This window comes from Orycteropus afer, unplaced genomic scaffold (assembly GCF_000298275.1).
Source record: "Orycteropus afer afer isolate SDZICR_OR568_19922 unplaced genomic scaffold, OryAfe1.0 scaffold00128, whole genome shotgun sequence".
Taxonomy (NCBI): domain Eukaryota; kingdom Metazoa; phylum Chordata; class Mammalia; order Tubulidentata; family Orycteropodidae; genus Orycteropus; species Orycteropus afer.
Genome location: NW_006921715.1, coordinates 1,455,467 through 1,473,442, shown reverse-complemented (window position 1 = coordinate 1,473,442; position 17,976 = coordinate 1,455,467). Strand labels below are relative to the sequence as shown.

The following is a 17,976-nucleotide window of genomic DNA, read 5'->3' as shown; positions in this document are numbered from 1 at the left end:
TATGTTCCTGCCCCTGCCCACACCTGTCCCTTAAATCTACCCTCATACTGTCAGCCCTTGTCCCCAACAAAACAACAGCTCCCTGCCCCTGCTCCAGCCATCCCCCTGGGCTTCTGTGCACTTGCCCCACTACCTAGCATGCTCTCTCTCTCTAGCTCCCCTCACCTATAACACTTCAGTCACCTGCCCAGACATCACCGCAAAAGCCTGCTGCATCCTGTGGCCCCAGGGCTCCCTCCCCTGTCCCACTGCAATTGCTGGCCATTCTTTAGCCAGCTTGTGGACCCACAGGGTTGAAATACTTGCTCACCCATCAATTATCTCCTAGCTAAGGGCTAGGAGAGTTCTCTCCTCTCCTAAGGGCACCCCCCAGTCTTACAGATATTTATACCCCTACATCAAGCCCAGAATGTGGCCCACAGCAGGCAATCCACTTAGGGCACCAGGCTGAGCCCCCAGAGAGAGGCACTGTCACAGTCCTTACAGAAAAACAGAGTCACAACAGTCAGACTCTGTATTTCTAATAAGGCTTATCCCCAGAGACTGAACTTGCCCTGCAGAAAATGCCCAAGGCTGCTCCCATGAGACATCAACCACCCAAGCACAGCAAGCTGGACACAGCAGGTTTCCTGGTAGACACCTTTTCCAGTAGACGCCTGTAACTCCGACTGTGCTCAAGCCAGAAAGTGGCTGGATCTACACAGCTGGGACCGGCAGGCGGCTGCCGGGGAGTCGGCACCAGGTGCGGTAATACAGGCGTAGAGCCCCAACCATCAGTAAATGAACATGGAAAGACGTGATGAGATGTGGCCTTTGACACTCACGAAGCTCCTCCTGGGTGGAATCCTCACCTCCTTCCCCATCAACAGGCAGCCTCTGTAAACGGAGGTCCACCACACACATGGTAAAGTGCACCAGGTCACGTCTTGATGGACTGATCCCTGCGTGCACTGCCACCACCCAGCGGGACGCACTGCCATGACAGCTGTCCCCAACGCTGCCTCAGGCCTTCCCCAGGCCAGCTTCTTCTCCCTGAGGAACTGTTCCTTGACTTCTCTTCATCTTGCCTATCCCTGAATGTCACAGGAACGGAACTGTTACAGTCCACAAGCTTCCTTCTCAGCTCAAAGAAAAATGCTTAACCCCCACATGGCCTCTGAGGTCCTTGGCTGCCTCCCCACCTTGCCTGTCCAGCCTTCTCCTTCTCGTCCCCCCTTCACACAACATGGCTTGGTGTGTTGATACCTCTTGACCCCTTGTTTTAGAATGCAGCTACCCTCTGCCCACCCCTTTTCTCCTTCTTCTACATACTTCTAAGGCTCAGCGCAAGCGTCCCCAGTGCCTAAAGGGGAAATTCTCGGCTCCTCTAAGCCACCCACATTCCCCTGAAAGTGTGTAAGAATGGGTCAAGTTCAAGGTGGTAACTGATGTTAAGGGCTTCAGCATCTCTTTAGACAATCTTCCTCCTGAGAGGATACAGGCCCTAAGAGAGAGAAAGCAGCTTGCCCCCAGAGAGGGGCTACCATCTTTGACACAAGCACTTAGTTCAATTCATGTAACTGAATGGGGCTGCCTGATGCCAGGGCCAGGGCACCTCTTCATGGTTCCACCAGGCACAGGGTCGACAGTGGCTCTCCCCGGGAAGCCTCCCAAGCCCACTGGACCCGCTCTGCCCAGGAGCTCTGGAAGCATGGCACTCTGTTCACAGTGAATTAGAGACCGTGGGGCACAGCAACCCTCTCACTGAAACGCGAAGTTTCTGTGCAGCGCAGCTGACTCTCTTTCATTCTGGAGCCATCAAGGTCCCTAAGATTCGTTTGTTTCTGGATGTGACGTGGTTGGGCACTAGTGCCTCTTGTATTTATATGCCATCCCTAACTGAAGATGCCTTGAAGGCAGCTGCATGCGCTCGTTTTCACCCCACGGGCACTGAGCTTCTGGTCTCAGTCCACCAGCCCCCAGCTCGCTGTGCCCTCACGCAGCACCCTGGCCTGCCTGCCACCACAGTCGGCACTCCCACTTCATTACTCAGTTTGAACGCCTTGACCCCTTGGTGGACTTGTGAGAGCCCTCTACCTGAAGTCTGCACCACCCTCCTCACTGACAAGGCCCTGTCCATACTTCCAGAGCATAGCTCCTGACCCCACGGCCTCACCACGACAATCTAATGATTGATGAGCCTACTGTCCCGTCTGGCAGAGAGAGATAGCAAACCTGTCACCTTTATATCATCTGTAGGGTCTAGTACAGTGCCACGGACATAACATGTGGTCAGGTATTTGTGGAGCGACAGAAAATCTTTGGGATCACATGTGGATGTATAAGTGTTACTTGTGGGTAGGGTTTATTTTCCCATCACAATTTTTGTGGCAAGGAATCCCTTTTGATATACTCTCCCACCAGTGATTAACCCAAAGCCACTGCCATTGAACTGACTCCAACTCAAAGAGACCCTATAGGATGGACTAGAACTGCCCCACGGGATTCCAAGGCTATAAATCTTCATGGAAGTGGACTGTTCATCTTTCTCCCACTGAGAGGCTGGTGGGTTCAAACTGCCAACCTTTCAGTTAGCAGCCTATCTTAGGTCTCCAGTGCTGCTATAACAAACACAGCACACATGGATGGCTTTAACAAACAGGAATTTATTCTCTTACAGTTTGTTGTGGTGGTTGTTGTTGTTATGTGCCGTCAAATCAGACCCGACTCATAGCAACACCTCCTTGGGTTTCCAAGGCAGTATCACTATGGAAGTAGATTGCCCAACCTTCCTTCTGAGGAGCGGGTGGTGGGTTTGAACTGCCAGCCTTCTGGTTAGCAGTCAAGTGCCTTAGGCACTATGCTACCAGACCTCCTCTCTTACAGTTTAGGAGGCTAGAAGTCCAAATTCAGAGTGCCAGCTCTAGGGGCTGGGGGAAGGCCCCTCAACCTTGGGCTTCAGCTCTGCCTCTTGTTCCAGGCCCACTGGAGCTAGAGGCATCTCCTAACTCTGGCAGCTGCTGACTGCTGAGGCTGAGAAACTCAAGGTTGGCGGGTAAAATGGCACAGGCCCAAGATCAGCAGGCCACATGGCAGGCCACTGGTTCAAGTCCAGGAACTGGAGAGGAAGACTCAGCCAAATGCAGGATATGTGCCACGAAGCTAGAGACCATTCCCCAAGCTTCTCATATACCGGAAGCAGGTCATACAGCACAGACAGCTCCCTAGCTGCTCCCAGCAGACTCCACGGTGGAGGTGACTACAGTCTCATCACGGGGAATAACTACCACCATCTGCCCACCACTCAGAACCACGGCCCAGCCAAGCTGACACACAACCCTAAGGACAAACACAGCCCATTATGAAACAACTGCTAAATACTCAACTCTTCTAACTAAAGAACTGGGACAACTATAAAAAGTAAAAACATAAACATACACAGACATATATATCTATGTATGTGTATATATATAATCACACACATACGTATACATGGCGGAGCCTGTGAGAGCCAGAATTCATCGAGATTGCCTTGTTTTTCCAGGTCTCACAAGTCTTCCGTCTTTGACAGGTTCTGGTCTTACCACCCTTCTATCACCTCTTGCAGTGGAAAATACTTGAGTTTTCCTTCTCTGACATGTTTCTGCTTACACAGGATCTGGCTTTTATAGGTTTTATTATTTAACAGTTGACTAAAAGATGGTTTCTTTGGAGAATCCATAGTTTATAAGTAGAGAACTATATGAATGTTAATTTAATAAGAAGAACTCTCCAACAAATGCAAATCTTATTTTTGAACGTGGTTTTGATCTGTTGCCGGGTGCTGCTGAATCAATTCAGATTTATGGTGACCCAGCAGGACAAGCAGAAGCGCCCTATAGAGTCTTCTTGGCTGTAATCTTTATGGGAGCAGACCCACTGGTAGGTTAGAACCACCAACCTTTCCGTCAGCAATCGAGCATTTAACCATTGAACTACCAGGGCTCCCAGGTAGCATGGTGGGAATTGTCCGTTTCGGATTTTCATTTCAGTTAGAGGCCACGTGAAGGGAGAGCCATGGTGGACCCAGTGCTCTTCTGGCACCTGTGACCCAGGGGCACACATACTGGCACACTGCTCTGTGCAGTCTTAGGCACACTCTAGCCCGTGACCTTCCTGACCAGCTCCCCTCATGGCACACGGAGACCGCAGTGACAACAGCGTTGTCAGAGACTTAATGAGGCTGTGACTTGGCTGTAAGCAGTGGGCTCACACCTTCAGACTTGAAATCCTTCATTATACCCAGTACACAGGCTGATTCTAGACATAGGCAACACTGATGAGACAGGCTAGCCAGTGTCGAGGTGCCTAGGACACTTCTGGCCATGGCAGGACACCAAAATCAGGAGAAAGCCTGCCTGCAGCCTCCAGGATGAGGCTAGGGAACACAGACTCACAGCCAACACAAAGAAGCCTGGATAAGCCCGAAGATACGTAACGGAAAGGAATGAAACGTAGGGGGCAAAGAAAAAGGTGCAGCCGGAAGATGACCAGATGTTCAGATTCAGCCAGAGAAAGGTTAGCAGATAACATGGGTGGCTCTCCGAAACCCAACCTCTTTCTGCCTTTTTTCGTTAACGAGAAAGACCTAAGGCCATGGTCTCCCCGACTTCCCAGATACGAAACAGCTGCCCACCCTCTTCAGTTTCAAATCATTTCAATCGTAAGCTCAGCTGGATTTGGGGGTTGCAGTCTAAATTCCAACACTGAAACAGTCAAAGAGGACCTAGAGCATTCTGAACGCTCTTGGGGAAACCAATCAAACTGTGCCCCGGAAATTCATCAAGTCCTTAAAAAGACCAGGTATTTATTTTCAGTGTTTACTTTAAATACTTATTTTGAAAAAATATAAACATAGATGCAAAAACTACGAGGAGGCCACATGTTCTGACTTCCTCTAACCCTACAAGGGGAAGGCAGGATTACCAGCAGTAACCCAAGGCCTATTACTGCAAGGCCAGACATGCTGCCTCCCTCCAGCCCTTTCACCAACCGTTCCTCCCAAAGCACCCACCACCTCTCTCCTGGGTTCGATAATTCACTGCAGTGGCCACACAGAACTCACAGATCATGGGCTTTATTAGGGAAGCACCAGGCTACAACTCAAGTTCAGGAAGAACGCTCAGTCTCTCTCCTAGCCCACCGTCCCTCAGCCAAAAGTCTCTCACAGTCTCTTTCCCAGCAGTGCTGGTCCCTCGGTGTCTCACTCAGCGATGCGTGTCTCTTGTGTCTCTTTCCCAGCAGCACGTGTCTCTTTCACGGGCTCGTGTCTCTTTCAGCAGCACGTCTTCCTCCACCAGCAGTCAGAGAGAGTTCTCCCTCTAGGAGGCCTCCTTTTGAGCCCGGCAGGGTGGTCAAACTAGCCAATCATAGCATCAGAACTCTAAGCACCTGAGAGAGAGTGGGAACCTCCCAGAACATTGTACTGTGCCACGCCCAACAGAAATACTCCACGTGGATAACATTTACAATCAGCTCCTCAGTTGCTCATTCCACCACTGAGTTTACAATGACTTATGGGTAGAAAAGCCATACTAAGTAATTTACTACACTGCAATAGACTAAATTAAATACACACTTTTTCTCCAGTAAAATTCCAAATATTAGCCAGAAGGTACAATGTTAAATGCAAGATTTCTGATCCCAAGGTTTGCTAGAAACCAGGTATACATTGCTAGGAGGGGAGCGGAGGGAAAATTGCTTGATAGGTAAGAGATGTGTTGATTTGGGTGAAGAGAAAGGTAATACACTAAAAGCGAATAACCAACACAATAACACTAAGGAAAAGGAAGACATGGAGAGGTGCAGACAACAAAGGCAAACACTTTTACACACACAATACTGCGTTATCAGTAATAACAAACATTAATCTACAGGTGGATACACAGCTAGACAGGCAAGATGATCAGGTATGGGTAGGCAAAAGGAAATATATCCATTATCAAAGAGAGGTTTGGCAGGCGATATTTCTACATACGTATTTGTATGTGTTACAAGAATGTCCAAATAAATAACAGAGCTAACAGGAAGCAAAGGAGTTCTGATGGCAAAATGCCTAAGGCATCTGACTGCTAATCAGGTCGACAGTTCAAACCCACCAGCTACTCCACAAAAGGAAGATGGGGCAATGCACTTCTGTAAAGATTTACCACCTTGGAGAGCTGATGGGGGTCGCTAGGAGTCGAAATCAACTCGATGGCAGTGGGTTTGGTTTTTTGAACAGGGGGTAAAGTAATAATTTCTTAGCTACCACCAAACACCTTGAGTGAGTCACTAGCCCCAAGGACTCAGGACCACGGACAAGGGTGACATCAAGATCAAGCTCAACTGCATAACATACTACACAAAATACAGTCTGCAGTATGGATTACACCGCAACATAAAGAAAACAAAAATCCTCACAACCGGGCCAATAAGTGGCATCACGATATATGGAGAAACAATTGAAATTGTCAAAGATTTCATATTACTTGGTTCCACAATCAACACCCATGGAAGTACCAGTTGAGACATCAGACATCATATTGCACTGGGCAAATCTGCTGCAAAAGACCCCGTTCAAGTGCTGAAGAGCAAAGATGTCTCTTTGAAAACTAATGTGCTTGACCCACACCACGGTATTTCCAATAGCCTCACGTACATGTGAAAGCTGGACAGTGAATAAGGAAGATCAAAGAAGAGCTGATACTTCTGAGTTGTGGTGTTGGCAAAGAATAGTGAAAATACCATGGACTGCCAGACGAAACAAACAAGTCTGTCCTGTAAGAAGTGCAGCTGGAATGCTCCTTGGAAAAGCAGGAATGGCCACCTTCATCTCACCTGCTTTGGTCATGTTGTCAGAAGGAACCATTCTCTGGAGAAGGATATCATGTTTGGTAGAATGGAGGGAAAAAGGGGAAGACCCGCCACAAAATGGATTGACACATTGACTGCAACGATGGGCTCAGGTATAGCAAGGATTGTAAGGCTGGCGCAGGACCAGACAGTGTCCGTTCTGTTGTACAAAGTGTCACTACGAGTCAGAGCTGACTCAACAGCACCTAACAACAACAACAACAATAACAACTACACAGAAACATTGTTCTAAATTCCAATTTGGTGAGTAGCAACTTGGGTCTTAACAGTTTTGAGACAGCCATCTAAGATGCAATAATCAGTCTCTCCTCATCCGGAGCAAAAAAGAATTTAGAAAATCAAATACACATGGAAACACTTAGTCTAAGGGACTAGTAGACCATGGGAACCTCAGCCTACATGACCCTGAGACCAGAAGAACTAGATGGTGCCTGGCTATCACTATCAATCACTGAGAAAGGGATCAAAATTGGAGACCTTAGATAGAGTGGGAGGAAAAATGTGGAACAAAATTTAAAACTGCAAAAATGATCAGAATTACTGGTAGGATAGACTGGTGAAAACCCCAACACTAAGGTCCTTAGTCACCCTTTGGGCCTGGAACTGAACTAACTCACTTCTATGGCTTAACTTCAGACAGGCCTACAAGGTGAACATTTACACAAGGTAGATACACTCCTTAGAACAATCAACCATGGAAGATCAGAAGGGCAGCATTTGCACAGGGAGAAACCTCAGAGGGCAGGAATGCATAGGTAAGAAAGACACAGGGGAAATATAACTGCAGAGAAGTGTGGGAAGAGAGCTGCTACATTGTGGGAACTGCAGTCAATATCATTAAACAAAATGTGTATGAACTGCTGTATGGAAAATGAATTTGCTCTATAAACTTTCACCCGAAACACAGTGAAAAAAGAGAAAAAAAATTCAAAAACACAAACATGACCAGAAACCCCCCAAGGCTATGACCCCTAGTCAGTCTTCCAGCCTGGAACTGAGCTCACTCTCACGGCTTCACCTCCAGGCAAAGAACAGACGGGCATACAAGGTGACAGAAGCATAGAGACAGATCAAAGGAGGAGGATTGTGTTAACACTTAAGACGAGAAAATACGCAGAAAAGCAATTCAGGTGTGATAGACAAATGACTACACAAGCAGGCCCAGTCAGCCAGGCAAAGGACAAAGGAACAGGGGAGGCAGGTGCACACTATCTGCAGGTCTTCACCATAAAGGGAATTTAAAAACGTACAGAAGCCTCAAAATCGGGCTCTGACACCCCATAAACATTCCCACAAGTCCATCAACAGTCTCCCCACCTATCAGCTAAGACAGGCTTCAGGAGGCAGTGCCAGAATGTTGGCGTCTCTTTTACGTGCATCTGAAGAGCTGAATAAAAAGGTCACGAGAAGTAAGAGGAAGCACAGTTAGGGGCTTTGACTCATGGGGCACAGTTGCTGGATAATTAAAAATCCCTTTCGCTAAAGTATCATCCACACACCTAAGGACTGCCATGCAATCAGCCACACTGTTTTCATTTCAAAAATTCTACGTGGAAAGGATGTGTATTTGTACGTTTCTTGAGTTGCCCCTGAAATGCTGCTTTCAACTGCACACACACACAGAATAAACATTTTTGATTACATTTATTTGGGAATTTATCCAGGAAACCTTAGCTCAGACACAGCAGCTGGTCACGCAATGTGCCCCAAGGCTACTCAATTTTACAGCTGGAACGACTGAGGAGAGAACGGTGTGGCTTCCTCCTACCTCAGGAGCCAGCTGTCCACCATACTTGAGGGTTGAGAGCTAACTAACTGTGTGGGAGGAGTAGGGACCTGCTCTTTTCAACATCCCCAGACCCCTCTGCAGGCTCTCCTACCTCCTGAATTTAACATACACATCCTAAGATGATGGGTCGGGGGAAGGAGCGCCCATGTCTGCCTGAGTGTGTGTGTCTTCCTGCGTTCACAGCCCTGCCTGCCCGGTGCTGTCATGTCTGGATCCTTACTTGGCACAGCAGCAGGGCCAGGACCACACTAACTCACACCGGTTCAGCCACCCATCATTCCAGTCTCAAAGCAAAGAAAGTGCTGCGTGCTACACACACAAGTACCAAGAAGTCAAGGCCCACAGACAGGCAGACAGGCAGGCCAAGCGCCAAAAAACCCACTGCCAATGAGTTGATTCTAACTCATAGCAACCCAGGCGGGCAGATTAATTTCAACTCAGTAGCTACTTAAGTGCCAAGATGAATACAGACCTTTAAGTTCCATGTAAGTAATACTTCAATCTTTATACAGAATTAATGTAACTGTCATCCGTATACATATATAGGTGTACATTAATGTACACATGCTTGTTGTTGGGTGCCACGGAGCCAATTCCAATTCACAGCAACCTCACAGGACAGAGCAGAACTGCCCCACAGGGTTTCCTAGGCTGTAATCCTTATGTAAGCAGACCACCAGGTCTGTTTTCCTTAGAGCCTCTGGGCAGGTTCAAACAGCCAACCTATCAGTTAGGAACTGAGCAACTTAACCACTGCACCATCAAGGCTCCTTTTGTACACGAACATAAGTTGTGGTCAGGTTGATTCCAACTCATGGAGCCCCTGGTGGCAATCCAAACCCATCCAGAGGTGCCTTGGAAGAAGGGCCTGGCAATCTGCTCTTGCAACATCACAGCTTAAAGAGCCTATGGAGCACTGTTCTTTTTAAAATAAAGATGGTCCTCGCTTTCCACTATATTTTTTTGGTATTTTTCCACTAACTTACACGATAATTTTAGAGATGCTTAAACCATTTCTGACTGACTTTTCAAAACACAATACTTTTCATTTTAAACTGCTGTTGAATTAAGTTGTAAAGACACTTAAATTAACATGAGGCTCTATTTAAAGGAACTGGGGGGGGGAGCCTTTCATCAAGCAAAGAATCATTCAGTATCATGAATAATTATTTCCTATTATATCTTTCCAAAATGAAGAAAATGTTAAGTGTGAAGGAACAGCTGTAATCTGCCAAGAGGTTACCTTGAGACCACCCTCATCCCTAACCTAAGGGTTCTGGTTTTAGAGTGGCAGACTACCAGGATTGGAAGAGATCGCTGGAGTGATCTCACTCAGTCCTTGGCTGCACTGTTGTTGTTAGGTGCCATCGAGTTGGTTCCGACTCCCAGCAGCTCTATGTCCACCCGATCAGAACACTGCTGGTCCTGCATCACCCTCACAACCACCGCTACTTTTGAACCCATTATCACATGCCTGTGTAAATTCAAATAATGTCATCTAACATCACATGGGAAGGAGCCCTGGCAGTGCAGTGGTTAAGCAGAGGCTGCTAACTGAAAGGCTGGGGTTCAAACCCACCAGCCACGCCATGGGAGAAAGTTGAGGCAGTCTGCTTCTGTAAAGATAACAGCCCTGAAAACCCTATGGGGCCGCTCTACTCTATCCTACAGGGTCACCATGAGTCGTAACTGACTCCACAGCAATGGGTCTAACTTTATGTGGCAGTTATGGTTTTCAGAGGGGTTTGCTACCCACTGCCTGATTCAAATCTGACAACCCTGGGAGACAGACCAGGCAGGGCATATTAGCCTCCTGAGTGCTGGTGGCATTGGTGAAGCCAGACGCCAGGCTGCAAACTCTCAGTGCTGTGGTCCTCTGTGGCTACCAGCTGCTGCCTGGCCACCCTGTGGCAGTCTTCCACTTAGTGAGTGAGCCATGCTAGCACCTGACTGGTAAAAGTTCATCAGCCTCTCTGACATTGCCACCTTCTTCCTTCAAAGAAAAACAAATGCTCCTCAAATTTTCTGAAGACAGTTTTCAGGTCCTCCCCCAGAGTCTTCTCTCCTCCAAGCTTGGCATGCTCCTCACGACATTCTTCTCAAAAATGGACAAAACAGCTTAGGAATACAAACATTTCCAAGAAGTTTTTTTAAAAGTCAGTAAAACTCCTGAGCCATGCTCGGAGAGGGACATGGGTCAGGGAACTACTGCCTCCCTGGGGCTCAACACAGACTGTACTGATGTGGCCAAAGACTGGCTGCCTTAGCTTTCCTGAGGAGCCCATCAGCTCACCCGGTCTTCACAGCACATGGCCCCATACCCTTTAGGACAAGTGGTGACCAACCCAACCTTCCGTTACACAAACTGATCTGAAACAAGACGTTGTTAGCTGCCACTGAGTCAGCCCCTGGCTCGCGGTGACTCCATGCACAAAGAAACAGAACTGCCGCCTGACTGGGCCGCCATGATCCACAGGGCTCTCACTGGCTCATATGCAGAAGTCGATGGCCAGGCCTTTCTCCCTCATCTGTCTTATTCTGGAAGCTCTGCTGAAACCTGTCCAGCATCACAGTGACATGCCACCCCCCACTGACATAGCTACGGGTGGTGTACTGGCTGGGAATCAAACTCGGTTCTCATGCCTGAAAAGCAGGAATTCTACCACTGAACCACCAACACTCACCTTAAGCAGGACAGATGTTCTGTATTAAACCACTGGGTTTTTGAACCTACGTGCAATTATTTACACTAACAGTCATGGTATCTGCTTCCAGATCAACATCCCAGGCTGTGGAAACTGTGTCACACCTTCGATGTCTTGTCCTCTGGCACTTGTGCAACACGGTCACCTTCATCCTGATGGCCTGCCTGGGCAGTGACTACACACTGGGAATGGGGATGAGCATTTGACACAGGAGTAAGACAGACAGCATTGCGCCTCTATACAGCTGAGAAAGCTGAAGCTTGGAGGTTAATGAATTTATCCCAGACTGGTTGGCGGGTGGCAGAGCCTCACCAGCACACCGCAAGCACCGACTGATAAAAGTACCTCATTCCATTTCAGTTCAAAACCTGCCTACTGATGAAGGCTCCCAAGGTGCCCCGGAAGGCTGGAGCCCCAGACGTTCCAAACAACCATACTCCCTTTGCAGGAGGAAAAAAACACAAAGGTTTTCTCTTTCATTTTTTTAAAACTATGGACCTCTTTGCTAGCTGTGCTCAGAGACACAAGAATGGCCTCTGGCTAAAAGTGAGCCACGAGCAAAGCCTCCCGCTGAGCTTCCAGGCCAGCCCGCCCATCCCCCCCCCCCAGGCAGGCCACCTGGCTTGACTGCTCTGGAAAACCTACAGACCACTTAGGTGACTTCAATATGGAGCAATGCTGAACTGTGAGTCAACAACTGAACAACTTTACTGATCACTAATAAGTATCTTCTGCTCAAAGCCACCTATTTAATGGGTATAAACCACTCTTACTCTGTGCTCCTGAAAAAACTAAAGGGACTGAAATCATTCCCCCTTGAAACCGCTCAGTCAGAACTTGTTTACACGTTATTAGGTCCCAATGAACTATCCAGAACAAAAGTGGAAAGGAAAACTCAGAGTGGTTAGTAGGTAACAAACCAGAAATTAACAACAAACCACAGCCATCCAGCAGATTCTGACTCAAAGCCACCCCCACTGGGTTTCCAATGCTGTAAATCTCTACAGAAGTAGACTGCCCCATCTTCCTTCTGAAGAGCAGCTGGTGGGTTTGAACTGCTGACCTTCTGGTTAACAGCCAAATGCCTTACCTACTATGCCACCAGAGCTAACTAAGAATTCTAGGTATCTGCCTGATACCTGCATACTCTAGATTCCAGATTTTTAGTCTTTCTAAAAAAACAGTAAACACATTTCTTCCTGCCCTGCTCCTCTGCCCTCCCCCACCTCCCCACTCTGACTTCAGACATGGGAAAGGTTAAAATGCTCTTTGTCTGGTAGCAGATCACTCAGTGTTATTCAGCCAGCTTTCAAATTGTTAACCACAGAGTCAGACTCATCTTCCATTGTTATCAAGAGCATTTAAGCTTATCTTGATTCACAGGGGCTAAAGCACTGGGCGGGAGCTCTGGTAGCTTAGTGGCTAAGACACTTCCCTGCTAACCAGATGGCTGGCGGTTCAAACCCACCAGCCACTCCTCGGAAGGAAGGTTGGGCAATCCTACTTCCGTAGTGATACTGCCTCGGAAACCCAAGGAGGGGTCGCTATGAGTTGGGGCCTACTGACGGCACATAACAACAACAACAAAGCACTGGGCTGTTAACCCAAAGGTCAGTGGTTTGAACCTACAGGAACTTCAAGGAAGAAGATGAGGTCGTCTGCTTCTATAAAGATTTACAGCCTCGGAAACCCTATGGGACAGTTCTATTCTGACTTATAGGGTCACTATAAGTCGGAATCGACGCGATGGCAGTGGGTTTGGTTTCTTCTGGGAAAGCACTTGAAGAAAAAGTGTTTCAAAGTCTCAATTTTAGTGTCTGAATTTTTCAATTATTTTTCTTTCATTTGTATTTATTTCAGTTGCTAATTACTAATCTGTATTTGTGTCTCTTATTTTATAATCTGCTTATTTGCAAAACCTAGAGTCTAAGCAACTAGTATTTTTCCGAGTTAGTTACTACATGAATTTAACAACAAAAACCAGGAGTTCTCATTTTGCAGATTTGCTAATTCAGCTTTTCTCCTTATGACTACTAAGTGACCAAAACAAATCTCAACTACTTCATAATAGAAGTTTGTATTATGTGTACTGATACAAATTTATTTTTACTTTGAAAGTAAACATGTATATTAATTATATTTGCAGATCAAAATGTTAAACATCTCCAATAGGAGCTCTGGTAGTATAGTGCCTAAGGCACTTGACTGCTAACCAGAAGGCTGGCAGTTCAAACCCACCAGCAACTCCTCTGAAGACTCTACTTCTGTAGTGATACTGCTCAGAAACCCAAGGAGGGGTCGCTATGAGTCAGGGCCAACTCCACAGCACATAACAACCCACCAACGTTATTAATAGAAAAAATGAGAATGCAGAAGGAAATCCAGTGTATAGAAATCTATTTTACAAAGTAAGGTACACTTGCAAAGACAAAAATAGGGAAAAATTTTCTAGGAAATCTTAAAAGTAAGGATTCCTTTGTCTTATATTCTTAACTGATTAAATATGACCTACAGTGTCTTGACATCCAAGATAAACTTTCTACAACTGTAGCAAAAAGAGAAAAAAGATGCAGAACAAATCAAAATACTCTTTCCTGATTAAAAGAATGGGCCCAAATAGAACACTAGCTAATTGAGAAAACAAGAAACTTCCGAAGTACCATAAGCATACAAACATAGTCACTGTCCGGTTAAAAACATTTAACACCATTAAAAAAAAAAAGTCCCATGCCCTCGCATCCATCACTCAAGGTGCCCGCGTGTGTGTCAAAGGAGAAACATGCCTCAGAGGTTTCAAGGGCTGTGAACTCCAGGAGGAGCTCAGCAAACCCTTCTGCCCCGGTGCCAAGGATGAACCCAGATGACTAACCTTTTGGTCAGTAGCCAAAGGCAAACCATTTGTGCCACCCAGGAAACCAGCCATAGCACTACAGTACTAATACAGTACTGTTGCTGTTGTTAGGTGCCGTCGAGTCATTTCTGACTCATAGCGACCCCATGCACAGCAGAACGAAACACTGCCCGATCCCGTGCCAGCTCCACGATCCCTGCTATACTTGAGCCCTTCATCGCAGCCACCATGTCAATCTATCTCGTTGAAGGCCTCCCCCTCTTTTGTCGACCCTCCACCCTACTAAGCATGACATCCTTCTCCAGGGAATGGTCCCTCCTTACAACATGACCAAAATAGGTGAGACAAAGTCTGACCATTCTTGCTTCCAAGGAGCATTTCGGGTGCACTTCCTCTGGGACAGATCTGTTAGTTCTTTTAGCAGTCCACGGTACTTTCAGCATTCTTCGCCAGCACCACAACTCAAAAGCATCAACTCTTCTTCGGTCTTCCTTATTCATTGTCCAGCTCTCACATGCATACGAGGTGATTAGAAATATCATGGCTTGTGACAGGCACACCTTAGTCCTCAATGAGATATCCTTGCTCCTCAGCACTTGAAACAGTTCCTTCACAGTTGACTTTCCCAATGCTACACGTCGTCTAATGTCCTGACTGCTGCTTCCGTTGGCATCGATTGTAGAACCAAGCAACGTGAATTCTTTGACAACCTCAATCTTCTCTCCATTTATTGTGATGCTGCTCATTGGTCCAGTTGTGAATATTTTTGTTTTCTTTATATTGAGACGCAATCTATACTCTAGACTGTATTCTTCAACCCTCATCAGTAAGTGCCTCAAGTCATCCTCACTTTCAGCAAGCAAAGTTGTATCATCTGTGTACCTCAGGTTGTTAATGATTCTTCCTCCAATCCTGATGCCACGTTTTTCTTCATATAGTCCAGCTTCTCGGATTATTTGCTCAGCATATAGATTGAATAAATGTGGGGAAAGGATACAACCCTGACACACTTCCTTCTTGATTTTAAACCATGTAGTGTCCCCTTGTTCTGTTCGGACGACAGCCTCCTGGTCAAGGTACAGGTTCCTCATGAGTATAATCAAGTGTTTGGGAATTCCCATTCTTCTCAATGTTACCCATAATTTGTCATGATCCACACAATCAAATGCCTTTGCATAGTCAATAAAACACAAGTAAATGACTCTTATTCCTCTTTTTATAACAAACTCTGGTGGCACAGTGGTTACAGCATTTGGCTGCTAACTGACAGGTTCGCAGTTCCAACACACCCGGTGCTTCACAGGAGAAAGAGGCAGTCTGTTTCCCTAACGAGTTACAGCCTTGGAAACCCTATGGGGCAGCTGTATTCTATCTCCAAGTGCCAACATGAGTCAGAATCGACTCGATAACAGTGAGTTTATTCCTTTTTTGGAGGAACAAAATCATCACTCATTCCCAGCACTTACATCCAAGGGGAGGAAGCACACTTGACACTCTCCCTTCCTCCTCCAAGAGGCACCATGTACAGAAGCCAAGGAATAGCAAACCAATGCCTATAGATAAAAACTTCCCGTGAAAGATACTCATCAAATTACACACAAAGCAAATCGGTATTATTAGTCACACTTCTAAAAGCTAATTCAGATTCATGACAAGAAAGAGACAATGTAACAGATCTTTTGAGACCTGGAAAGCCTCAAGATAAACTGACATTAATAAAAAAGAATTCAGAGTCATCCTGAGTTAGGATGTAGATTTTTCTATGTTGTGTGTCACAAGTCCATTCCAACTCGCAGCACCCCCACTGGACAAAGGAGAACTGCCCAGTAGGGTTTCCTAGGCCGTAAATCTTTACAGAAGCCGATTGCCTCATCTTTCAACTTTCTCCCATGGAGCGGCTGGTAGGTTCAAACAGCCAACCTTCTGGTTAGCAGGCACATGGCTAAGTCCAGGATCTCTGCTCTCTTTCATTCTGCATTCTTACCCAACAGGCAGCCTATAAAGCACTTCCCACAGTACATACAAGCACCTATATCTAACGTTAGTCCAACATCACCCCTACTCCAGAGTGAGAGCACTGAGAGACATCAGCACATTGAAGAAGGGATGGAGAAGCAGCCACCTCTTCACTTGCTCAGACTAGTTTCATTACAGTTATTAACTTACAATCTTGACTAGAGAGTGAAAGGAGGGGCAGACAGGAAACGGGCAGCAGAAGGCTAAACACGAGCCTGGGTGGAGTCCCAAGGAGCTCTGGTGGCGCAGTGGCTAAGTGCTCAGCTGCTACCAAAAAGTCAGCTGTTTGCTCCACAGGAGGAAGTCCTGGGCAGCTGCTTACAGCCTTGGAGACCCTCCCAGGCATTTCCACTCTGTCCTCCAGGGGCGCTGTGAGTGACACGGACTCCATGGCAGTGGGTTTGGTCTGGGCTTTGCTTCCATGAAGATTGACAGCCTGGGAAACCACTTGGTGGTGCAGGGTGGCTTTGAGTTGGAATGGACTCCACAGCAGTGGGTCTGGTATTGCGTCCAGAGTGCCAACCACGAGGCTCGGCAGCTTTTTCAGAACTCGCATCTGCAAACTTTCCTGGGCCAGAGAAAAGCTCTTGGTAACGGGGGAACTTCAGCACAGCGGCGCCGGGCCTGATCGGTGCAAGGGTGCATGTGAGTGGTGGCGTGGCAAACACGACAGAGCGCGGTGCGGGCGACTCCTGGCAGATTAACCAGCGGAGAAGAAAACAACTTTATTCTGCCATGTTCCTGAATTACACGTATGTACCGTCTAAAAACGGTAAGAACACCTCTCCACGGCTGTCACTGGCCAGTCCTACTTTCACATTGCAGTGGGGTCGTTTTTGAGAAGAAAAATGGGGAAGCGGGAGGTATAATTTGCATCCGGTACAATTCACACTTTTCGAGGGACAGTTCTGAGCTGTGACGAACCAGAACCGAGCTATGAACAGGGCAGGCCCTTCAAAAGATGATGTCTTTTGGGGGGGCGGGTCTCAAAGCAAAATCACTGTCAGCGTACTTACAAAAACAGCCTTTTTGCTTCAGAACCACCGCCTCCTGCCGTCAGAACCAGGGGCCCATGCGCTGCCCGAGAGTCTAAAGGCGTGTGAGTAACTCCTGAGGACCGAGCCCGCCCCGCCCCGCCCCGCACGGCCGAGAAGCGGCCCCGCAGCCAGGGGCGCCCGTCCCTCATGGGCCGCTCTCCGCGCGCGGAGACGACGAAGGCAGAGTGGCAGGCAGCCTGGAGCCACGAGGAGGGAGAGTCTGAGCCGTAAGCACTAACTCCGCGGCCCCGAACGCTTCTCCCCAGTGGGGCACTGCGCGTGGAGGCGGGCCAGGGCGCCTGGGAAGATGACCTACTTCCGACGGCCGTTTGGGTAACTGGAAAGGGAGGCGGAGGCGCGGGGACGGGTCCCCACCACCCGCCAGGCACCCACGGCTTGGAGGAGAGGAACAGAGAACCCACAGCCTGCACCCGAGCTGCGGGTGGCGTCAGGAAGGAAGTGAGTGCGCGACCCGGCCGCACACGACCCGGTCGGCAGGGGGCGAGGGGCCGGGCCCGCCGGCAGCGGAGGCCGGGGGTGGGCGTCCCTCAGCGGGGCGAGGACGCTCCCGGCACCTGCCGCCAAGCCGGGGGCGGTGGGGCGCGTCCCCCGCCAGGAAGGGCTCGGTCGGGGCAGGCCAAGCGCGCCCCCCTCCCACCCGGGCCGAAGCGGCCGTCAGGCGCGGGCCCGGACCAGCGAAGGGCG

General features: G+C 48.0%; 1 protein-coding gene across 1 annotated transcript in view; it reads right to left on the bottom strand.

Moving 5' to 3' along the window:
• The window catches only part of SETD3 (SET domain containing 3, actin histidine methyltransferase), a 115,522-nt gene that overhangs the window by 96,591 nt on the left and 955 nt on the right, over window positions 1-17,976 (bottom strand). The window contains exons 2-3 of the mRNA XM_007944609.2: window positions 17,251-17,468; window positions 16,758-16,858 (exon numbers count right to left, since the gene is read on the bottom strand). Coding sequence (XP_007942800.2) covers window positions 16,758-16,858; window positions 17,251-17,468 — 319 coding nt within the window. The remainder of the gene's footprint in view (window positions 1-16,757; window positions 16,859-17,250; window positions 17,469-17,976) is intronic.